The sequence below is a fragment of the Lipomyces chichibuensis genome (genome assembly GCF_038497645.1).
Source record: "Lipomyces chichibuensis strain CBS 12929 unplaced genomic scaffold V1513scaffold_109, whole genome shotgun sequence".
NCBI classification, from domain to species: Eukaryota; Fungi; Ascomycota; class Lipomycetes; order Lipomycetales; family Lipomycetaceae; genus Lipomyces; species Lipomyces chichibuensis.
In genome coordinates, this window is record NW_027117561.1 from 1594 (window position 1) to 12118 (window position 10525).

The window sequence follows — 10525 nt, forward strand, 5'->3', positions numbered from 1 at the left end:
AAGTTACAAGGGCGCCTGGTGGCTCTTCGGAATCACAAAAAAGCGGCAAAACCTTCGAAGGGCAGATATCCGGCTGGGTGAGAGAATCGATCACCTAGTCGAGGACATGCACAAGAAGGCGGCGACATTTCTGTGCCTGAATTACGACAGTATATTCCTCCCGAAGCTCAACTTCCACACGTGCCAAAAGCTCAACAAAAAGTCAAAGGCGTGCATGGCCACTCTTGGCCACTGTGCGTTTTTTAATCGAACTGCTATGAGGGCAGAGCAGTTTAAGGAGTCGCGAGCCGTGGAAGTCCAGGAGGAGTGGACGTCCAAGACGTGCTCTTGTTGCTGGTGAAAAGCCGATCCAAGGTGTTTGATTGCCAGAGATGCACCTCGGTCTTTGACCGGGACTTTAATGCATCCAAAAACATCATGCTCAAGTACTTCACTGAGTACATGATGTCGAGCGACGGAGGAGGGTGAAGAGCAAGGTCTGGAGGAGTATGAGGACGACGATGACGGCTGAGAGAAAAAGAAGAGAATTTCTTTATCATTTTGGCATTTGGCTTTGTATGAATTTGAGCTGGTAATATGAAAAGATGTAAACGAGTTAAGTGACAATAATAAAGACTCACCAAAATTATTCGAGTGGTCAAAACCTGGCATTAGTTCGAGGGTTAGGGATGACTGTGCCGACTGATGTTTGGATGTTTGTCAATTTTCTACTCGGCTGTGAATAATGCGGTTCTGTAGTGTAGCTGGTTATCACAGCGGATTCTGATCAATTGACTTTCCGCTAACCCCGGTTCGAATCCGGGCAGGACCTTGTTAAATTTTTTTTTGTTTAATGAGTTATCTAATGAATTTTTTTAGTCGTCGGTGGCCGGATAGGAGGTGAGATGGATAAAAGGCAATTGGGTGGACGAAGAATGGATCTGGAGGGGGTTGTGATGTTAACGATAATATTTGGAATTCCACAACGCGTAGAAATAACGTCTAGCAGCATACAAATATCCAAGAAATTTAGCTAATTTGACCGAGATAGCTTAGTATTTAACTCAATGTCCCGTCCATCGCCAATAACTGCATTCTACACGCCAACAATATTACCGCCGCACCCGCAACAATCACTGACCATATTCCCATCCTCATCCGCCAAGCCTGTTCCTTGGGTCGTCTACATCCATGGCGGTGCCTGGAGAGATCCGCAGCAGACAAAGGACATGGGAATGCCTATCCTGCAGCAATCGTTGCCCGCGACATGGGGTGGTGCGACACTGGATTATAGATTATCCCCGGCTGTACGACATCCGGCGCATTTAGACGATGTGTTGGCGGCTTTGAAATTCCTCGTCTCCGAACACGGCCAGTTCATTTCTTACATCTTGATAATAGGACACTCAGCAGGCGCGTGTATCGCGCTACAAGTTCTCGCAACATTAATCGCCGAACGCAAAGCTACGGGCGGCATTTCTAGGCACTTGTGCGATCTGATTAAAATTATTGTGGGAGTTGAAGGCATTTATGATTTAGTGGAGCTCGGGAACGAGTACCCGCAATACAAAGGGTTTATATCGGAGGCATTTGGTGAGGATGAGGAATTGTGGGATGAAGCTTCGCCTAGCTCGATTCAGTGGCATGAGTTGTTGGCTGATGACTACAGGCTCAATCCGAAGGTACGTTCCACCCCGTTTTGTTTTCTTCTGAGGATTCTCGTTGGCTCACAATTATTGCAGATCGTGTTAGTGCAGTCGACAGGTGATCAGTTGCTGAGCATGAACCAGACAAACGTCATGCAGCGTATCCTCGACAACGCGGGATGGAAACCGGAAGTTAAGGTGATCAACGGCGGATCGCATGACGCGACGGTGGAATCAAAGGCATTGTTCGATATTTTAACAGATTTGTATGTAGACTAGTTACAGTAAACTGATCACATACTTATGGTGGAAAAATCATTGCCGCGTAAGAAATTCATTATATGGCTTACGACGTGAAGGCTTTGTAAATGTGACTTTGAACCGCGAATAGTGAAACGCGAAGGACGTGGTTCCAACGCCAAACCGTGTGACGCGTCAACACGTGAAGTATTCGGATGAACGACAAACGATTCCCTTCGCTTCGTCTCGATTTGCCTTACAAATTCGTTATTTCTTGACGTCGTCGGAGACCGGTCAATCTGTCAATTAGAGAGTCATCAACATGCCAGAGCTAGGAGAGGTATTTCCAGTTCGGTTATCTGTCTCCTTTCACGGTAGCTTACAAAGTCGCTCAAACAGGTCGCACACGCTGCTAAACTCCTCTCCACAAATCTCAAAGGCAAAACCATCACAAAGTTTATAACAGACGCGAAGGATACGCTCGTCTTCCCTTCTCTATCCCCGCAAGATCGGTCACGAGTTGAGAGCGCCTACGTGTCGAAGAAGATAGAGGATGTTGGACGGCACGGCAAATATTTCTGGATAATATTGAGCGGTGGTCGACAGTCAGACACGACAAATAAAAAGACGGGAGAATTAGATGTTATGTTAATGCATTTCGGGATGACGGGCTGGCTAACAATCCAGAACGTACGCTCACATTTCTTCCCCATGGAGCGCTCTCGTAACGGCAAGAAACCGGATAACTACGACGAGGAAGCAGCTGCTGAACCATGGCCGCCAAAATACCACAAGTTTCTCTTAACCACGGATGACGGCATCGAAATCGCTTTCACGGACCCGCGCAGACTGTCCCGTGTAAGATTTTTGGAAATCGTGAAAAGAAAGTCGGATACGGAGACAGTTGAGCACGTCGAAAGTGAACTTATGAAGGTCGAGCCATTGGTCCGGATGGGACCTGATTTTTCTAAAATCGAAAGCAGATGGAGTCAGGATCAGTTTCTTGAGGTACTCGCTAAGCGGAGAGTTCCAATCAAGAGTCTATTACTAGACCAGGCCGTGTGCGCTGGCGTGGGGAACTGGATGGCGTATGTTACAAATATTGATGTGCGTCTAGTTCTTGATAATAAGTAACTCCTATAGGGATGAAATTCTTTTTCAATCGCGTATACAGTGAGTGTCTTCTATGCAATTCAATTGATTACCTAACATTTGTTGGCTAGTCCGGAACAATACACCGACAAAATGAGTCTGAAAAAGAAAGAGCTGCTCTACAATGAACTCTGCGAAGTATGCGAAGTAGCAGTCGAAACTGAAGGTATATAGTTCATTCTTTGTCTTCGTTCTAAATAATTGCTGAATTTTGTCAGGCGACACTGAGAAATTTCCGAAATCTTGGTTAATGCTACATCGGTGGAGTAAACGGCAGAAACAGGGCGAAAGGCCGATGACAGCAGACGGGTATATCGTTGATTTCGTCACCGTCGGTGGACGCACGAGTTGTTTCGTTCCCGAGCTGCAAAAAATAGAGAATGCTACGGTCGAGGAGGACGATGATGCTTCTGAGAGAAAACCGAAAACTAAAACAAATTCGCGGACAAAGAAACATAAAACAGAACAAACAAAAGAGGATAAAGTAGTAAAACCGACAAGAACACGAAGAAAGACGAGGTAGGGAGATAGATAAAGAAGAGGGAAATACAATAGACCTCAGATCTTATTTTGTGAATCGTGAATCAATTGTTCCACACATTACTAATCGAAACTAGTAATGATTCAGCATTGCAGGATTGCATTGGATCATCAACGGTCAAAAGTAAAAGACAACACTCGTAAAGAACCGAACGCAGCATAAGTCGAAGTAAATTATATGATACACGTTGCATAAAATATAAGACATCAACAAATCATGAACTACTCAACGCATCTATGCACTATTATTGTCGTTATTGCCTCCCATAAAGCTCCGAGCCCTAAACTTCGTAAGCCCAGGCCACTGTAGAATACGACAAACTGCAAACTTACAAATCTGCGATGCTGGGATCACTCATCATTTCCGACATGCTAGGCACATCTCCATTTCGGAATCGGTCAGCCATCGATCTGATCGACGGGTTATTAAGCAGACCTTGCATGGCACCGGGATTTGACATAAACTGCTGAGCCATCTGCGAAATCTGTGGATTGTTCATCAAGGACGCGAAGTCCATGCCACCGGCACCTCCAGCACCACCGAACATACCCGCGAGGCTTGAAAAATCAGGGAAACCACCAGCGCCTCGATTAGCGGTCGCAGCAGCTGATCTATTGTTCTCGGCGTCCTCAGGAACGGCAGACTGCAAGTCCTCCTCCACACGCGCCTTCGCGGTCTCGTAACCTCGGCGCATGACATCCGATCCACCGTTGCCCTCAATCTCAATACCTTTTCCATAAGCCTCCATGGCGCCTTCGGCATCTCCCAGCGCAAATTTGGCTAATCCCAGCCTGGAATACGCCTTGGCGTATTTCTCATCAATCTCTAAAGCACTCTCGGCATCTTTCACAGCCATATCATGCTTTCCGGACGCCGAATAGGCGGCGGCTCGGTTGGAGTAGTAAATCTTGTTGGTAGGATCGAGCGCCAGTGCCTTCGTGTATGACTCAATTGCTGCGGGATAATCCTTCATCGAAACAAACTTATTCCCTTGTGACTTCAGCTCCTCAGCATTGGCCTTGTCAACTTCAGATGGATCTGCAGGCACTGCTGGGGTAGGATGTTCAGCGGAAGCCGCTGAGGCTTTCGCCCGAGAATCACGGACTTTCTCGAATGCCTGGAAAATCGAGAGAAGCGATTGGGCCCCGAGAACTGTGTCTCGCTTAGATAGATCGACTTTGAAAACGTCGGTCAGACATTGGATGGCGACTTCGACTGAATCTTTGTCGTCCTCGGACACAGTGCCGTCTGCCAGTGAACTTTGCAGAAAATCAACGATTCCAAGGGCCAGATCCTCCTTTGAAGGCATTTCTACTTGTAATATAAAATGTTAATTAATCGAAAACTCGAGATCTGTAATGCTTAGAGATCGGCGGACTTCTCGCCTTGGTAATTGGTGGTGTGGATTACAAGATTGAGGGATGGACAACAAATTTAATTGTGGGAGAGTTGTGTGGGTAATTTAACTTTGGAAGCTTGCTTCTTTGCGATTCTGAGGACACGCTACCCTAAAAGAACGACGCGTCACTCAGTGAGTACACTGTAACAAGAACTGTCAATACATCTGGTATTGGACATATCACGCAATATATGACGCATTTCTATATTATTGCATTTCATGACTGCGGCTTGCGTATCTGGTCATATAGGGATCCCTGTCACAAAAACACCACACTCTACATTTCGCACACTATAACTTACAACATAAGCTATAATCATCCTTCTTTGAAGAAATGGCCCAACAGGCTATCCAGTCCTTAGAAAGAATGAATTTCCATTCATTAGAAGTGCTGCCCAACACTTTGAAGTTCCTAAGTCAACTCTATCGATCGAATGGCTGGAGCTAAATCGTGTACTAAGTCTCAGGAAACCTATTAGCTCTTCTCAAACGCAGAAGACAAGACACTTAGTACGATGGATTACCGTCTCATACCGGCAGGTACCGTGCAGCACCGGCGTTGTTGAAAGAAATGGCTGAGGATATTCGTACTCGACGCGTTCAAGTCGCGTCACGTCGAAATAGCGAACCTACCGATTCTACTCCTGTTGGCCACGAATGGCTCTATCGATTCCTACTCATTAATCGAACTCCTGTGGTCACATACCATAATTAACCTGCGAGGTGCATAACAATATCTATCTATTGCGAACAATTAACATACTGGAAATGCGAGCGACGAAAAGCAAGGCATTTATTAAACCGCACTTGTCATTAATGCAAGAAAATAGCAAACAACTAACTGCATTCAGAGATGCTTATTTTAACTCGCAACTATCCTACCCTTTAAATCACAATAGAACAACCATCTACATTTACATTAACTAAATGGAACAATAAACGAAATTTAAAAGCCAATGATATCTCTACTTCCAAACTTCTACTTGGCTCATGCTGCCGACAAGTACTTTTAAATATACTGTCTATGACTGGACTTTGTGGACTTTGATCTTTCCCAAAACACTATTCATGCCTTTCAACCTAGCCCTTTCCCATTTGATCTTCTCAGTAATGTATTCTTTTACAACGCGCATGCACTCTCGCTCGTGTAATTCGTTAAATCCGCCAAGCTCTGATGCAAGCATGGTCTGCGAATACCGGATTTCGGAACCCAATCTTGTGATCTCGTTCTCAGCTGTCTGAATGTTCAATGTCGCATCATGAGCATATCGGGTTCTAGTGTCGTCGAGCAAGCCGAGTGGAAACCTTGTACTAGTTCTGTTAAGCGACGTCTGGAAGCGTGACAACTGGTTCGCTTGCGCCGCGAGAGCATCAATAAGTTTATTCGGTCGAGTAAGAGATTCCATCACCGCCTTTATGTTGGCGTATGATGCTCGTAGTTCCTGCACAAAGATCTCTTCGTGAGAGTCGGACTAAGGACAATTAACAAACGCGATCTAACTTTATCGATAGGTCGGCATACCACTTGATATAAATTTGTGACTTCAGTCAATGCATCTATGCATTCAATAGGTAAGAAGGTTAATGTCTTAAAATAACCTTGTAAAGCCAAATATGATTCCGCAAGATCTATGACCAGTCAGACATTTGGACGTCAATAACGTTACGCTGATACCTTACCTAATCGTTTGTGTTGCATTGAATGAGCACCTTTTAAAACTCTCATAAACGGCTGTTCGAGATATGACATCTCCTTCAACGCATGATTGAAAAAGACAACTGACTCGTCCGTGTTCTCCAGTGGTGGATACTCCTCCTCCAGCGTCTCCTTCCTACTCTCATGCTTCTGTTTGCTCCGCTTTTCCGACAAGTCTTTCGAAAATTCAGTCACTAAAAAGAATTCCCACAAGAGTTCGTGTGTCGAGAATGTAGGATGTAGAAGTAATGTTCGTACAAAGGAATCCAGTTTGAACTGCACATCTCTGACAACAGATCTAGCAGGTCTAGAAGGCACCGCGAACGGGTTGTGCGGAATCTGTAAAACTGGGATCCAGGAAGCTGGAAGTTCGAAAGCTAACCATTTCGCCATAAAGGTAAAATCCGTAAATGTCCTACGCACAGACGTAATCGTCGACGGATTCGGTATAATTCCTGATTTGACAATAAAATGCACGTTATCGTCCGAAATGTAGCCTCGCAATACCGATGTTACTCGGTTGTCGCGAATTGGATGTTTCCGAAATAGTGTAATATCTTCTATCCGCATCCTTGTGTTCTCATCCTTTGCTAATTCAGCAGCATTGAGGCCGCGATAGTTCCGACGACCTACGTCTACTTCTGGTTCTTTCGTAAGAACCTCAATAGCAGCTAGACGAGAAAACTTGCTGTTCACCATCAATGGCGTAAGTCCCTTATCATTCACTCGATTGAGATCCATGTCGCTTATATTGAGAACAAGCTCCAAGGACTGGATATCCTTCATAATGTGTAAAAGTGTATTTCCTTTCGCATCGACGTGATCCAAAAAACGTAAATTGCCACCGCCAACTTGGTACTTCGTAGCCGTGTCGATGCCCATTTTCACCAGATCCGTATAACGAGGATTGTCGTAGGATCGACACAAAGCAAATAATGGCGTTTGGCCGTTCTGATCTTTATCTGTCCATGATATCAAACCGCCAATAGTTTCAATTAAATCCGGGAGGTAGAACAAATAATGCCCGACACTTCTTTGCCATTCATCTTTCCGCGAAAGATATTTCCTCAAGTCATCTTGACTATAGCTCACTGATAATATTGACCAGATTGCATCCACAATCTCCTTATCTGCTGTTTGAATAGCTGCTGACAGAAGCGTCGTTTGACGACCATTTTGCTCCTTCCAGATTGCTTCCATCGGGAACACATCTCGTTTAGATAACAAAAGCTTCAACGATTCCAGATTCTTTGCTGGCGCTTGAATGGCCATCATGATCGCGCTATCGCCTGATGAGTTCCGACTTCTGTAAACTTGCTCCAGTGAATCAATCTCAGAAACATCAATTCCACCAGATCCAAAATATTCCCCGGGTGAATCAAACGCCACTGATATGTCGGCGCCATCCCGAATGCTTTTCCAGAATAGCTGGTTGGCGCTTGAAACAATAGCCAGTTTTGAGCTGTTGTTCATAATGTGAAATATCACAGCTTCAAAAGTTGATAGAGCGTATCCAACTTCACCTGAGTCGACATCCATGAATGAAAAGTTGCGCATATAGAAGAGATGTGAATCGAGATTATCAAGTTTGGACCAAGTGCTTGTGGAGAATTAGCTTTGGAGTAGAAATACCGACGAACCGACAGTAAACTTACACAACTATGATCATTAAACTGACTAGGACGTCTGCGCTGACGCTGGAGTGGTTGGCAATTTTCTCTTTGTCCTCCTTAGAGGATGACGAATCTTTGTCGTCACCATTGGGTTGACTCTGGTTAGATGGTGGAACCACACCTAAATTCCGCAATATCTTTACCAGACTCTCAACTTGGGCTCCAGCGTTTTCAGCTTTGCTTAAGTTCTCCAAGTCGACAACAGCAGTCATTACCATATGCTCTATGGTATCTCCGCCTTCAGTCCAATAAGGCTGCACTCCCAGCTGTCCCAGGCTAATGTGTTTCATATTCTTAACTGCTGCTCGAATAATAGAATCCTTCAACGCTCTTAAGGTTATTAGCCGTGGCCATATCTTGTTGTGAAGATGCTTCCCGACATAATTTTCTAGCATTTTCTCAATCTCTGGGCCAGTTAACCCTGTAGCGCTAGCCATTGCATTCACTATCGAGTGATCAACAGCTTGAAAAAGTGCAATCCCCTTTTCCATGACTTCCTCAATCATCGTCACGAGGTCCGGTTCCGTGGCATTTGAGCAATCAAAATCCTCAAAAACACTATTCAAAGGTTCCTGTATTTGTCTGGCGATTAACGGGAATTGAGATAATAGTTGTGTGAACGTCGTTATTTTCTTAGACGCTGGCGGTGATTTGGACGTAGGAGGACTGTGTAAGACTGAGTTGAAGTCGTACAGCGGGAACGCCGAACCAATTAGAGGCCGTGAAATGTAGTATATAATATATTGTGAATCATACGGAACGATGTCAGAGGTGGTCGTGTACACTCGGTCTGACAGTATTCGTGCTTGCGTAATTGACTTAAATCCTGTACGAATTGTAAGCGCCGCCGTAGATGATATATATATCAGCAACCAAATAATAGTATCTACCTTTGTTGGTGTATACGATATCATCTTTGATCACCACACTTCGACCGTTCAGGGTCCAATACACGCGTGCTCTACCGATCGCCTTAGCCGACACACCAATCTTGATTATATGCGACGAAAGAAACTCTTCGTGAGTGCAAAGGTCTCCGAATGATACCGAAGTCTCCTGATCAATTGTGTATAATATTGACGCAGTAGTAGGGACTAAAATAACGTAATTCCGGGGCGACTGCAGGGCAGCGATCAGATCGCGCGATCGCGAGCTATTCGGTGTTGGATGGAAGAGCGCCGCCAGAAACGGATTGACGGGTGGCTTTGAGGTGTTCTCCATCGAAGACGCTTTCATGTGATTCCAAACCGGACAGAATATGAGCAACTGCTATGATATGGTCACAATATCTAGTCAATGGATTTGAGAGGCAATCACGGATTCAGCGCCAGCCAACGACTGATAGGTACCCAAGTTTGGCCTTGGATTTTAATGAAGCGGAACAAATCCTCTAGCTAACCGACGATGGTATATAATGCTGACTATCATAGAATGTCCCTTCTCTTTTTTTTGGCAGAGCCTAGTATTGAGACTTGAGTGACCGTACTATGGCCCGACAGTGTATATATGTAGACAATCCCAGGTAGTACGTCAGAGCGCGCCGGACCTTGAGGCAGCGCCAACGGTAGTTGCAATGTCTGCACAGACTATCTTTACTATAATTTCAATTGACTTAATAAATGACTCGGGAGAAATGCTGTATGTTAAATGCCTTAATTGTAAGCTGCCTCGCTTTGGAGGAGGTTGAATTCGATTGTGTAAGCTTTGACACGTTTTGGTGTGAACATGTCTCTCAGCGATAACAGCAACGCGGCGTCATCCGTGATCAGTCCGAAAATGACCTCGACGTCCATACCATCCACTGATCACATTTCATGTTTATAGTCGAAATAAAATAACCTTAATATTTTTGGCAGGTAAGCTGTGTTACTACCGCAAATCTAAGAATTACTGAGAGGATTTTTGATGACTACAGTTGCTGGAGACACAGAATAGCGATTTGTTCAGCGATGTTACCTGTGGTTTATCTCTAGCCGTATCTCTGTTGCTGGAGAATAACGTCTCCGCTACCAGAGTAATAGCGGCCCATTAAACCTTGGGGACTTTCTGTTGGCGCGAATTTCCTCGTCAGATGAGCAATGCCATTTATTTAGATATTCTTATCCCTCCTAGCAAAAAACTCAACAAAAACTCGCAAAACCCGCAAAATGCGAAATTAAGCAGAGCATTGAGGAATCTTTTGACCCCATAAGGGGCTTC

The 10525-nt window shown here is 44.8% G+C and overlaps 4 protein-coding genes and 1 non-coding gene across 5 annotated transcripts; 3 read left to right on the forward strand and 2 right to left on the reverse strand.

The window, feature by feature from the left end:
• The first annotated feature begins 728 nt into the window (after positions 1 to 728).
• V1513DRAFT_t96 lies at positions 729 to 811 on the forward strand. Its single transcript has one exon. It is a non-coding gene; the product is annotated as a tRNA-Gln (tRNA).
• V1513DRAFT_455414 (Alpha/Beta hydrolase protein) lies at positions 743 to 1932 on the forward strand. The gene is made up of 2 exons (XM_066899490.1): positions 743 to 1661; positions 1722 to 1932. Exons 1-2 carry the CDS (start codon positions 1047 to 1049, stop codon positions 1902 to 1904), a joined length of 798 nt encoding a protein of 265 aa, XP_066750304.1. The 5' UTR covers positions 743 to 1046; the 3' UTR covers positions 1905 to 1932.
• Positions 1837 to 3620, forward strand: V1513DRAFT_455418 (Formamidopyrimidine-DNA glycosylase N-terminal domain-containing protein). Its single transcript, XM_066899491.1, has 5 exons — positions 1837 to 2205; positions 2265 to 2953; positions 3009 to 3038; positions 3089 to 3183; positions 3236 to 3620. Exons 1-5 carry the CDS (start codon positions 2188 to 2190, stop codon positions 3538 to 3540), a joined length of 1137 nt encoding a protein of 378 aa, XP_066750305.1. The 5' UTR covers positions 1837 to 2187; the 3' UTR covers positions 3541 to 3620.
• V1513DRAFT_422003 (uncharacterized protein) lies at positions 3298 to 4978 on the reverse strand. Its single transcript, XM_066895964.1, has 2 exons — positions 3891 to 4978; positions 3298 to 3838 (listed from the first exon to the last, which is right to left on the reverse strand). Exons 1-2 carry the CDS (start codon positions 4865 to 4867, stop codon positions 3793 to 3795), a joined length of 1023 nt encoding a protein of 340 aa, XP_066750306.1. The 5' UTR covers positions 4868 to 4978; the 3' UTR covers positions 3298 to 3792.
• Positions 4979 to 5979: 1001 nt separating this feature from the next.
• On the reverse strand, positions 5980 to 9562 carry V1513DRAFT_428470 (uncharacterized protein; the record flags this gene model as incomplete). The annotated part of the gene is made up of 5 exons (XM_066896290.1): positions 5980 to 6429; positions 6480 to 6586; positions 6638 to 8253; positions 8309 to 9152; positions 9217 to 9562. 5 exons carry the CDS (start codon positions 9560 to 9562, stop codon positions 5980 to 5982), a joined length of 3363 nt encoding a protein of 1120 aa, XP_066750307.1.
• Between the last annotated feature and the right edge of the window lie 963 nt (positions 9563 to 10525).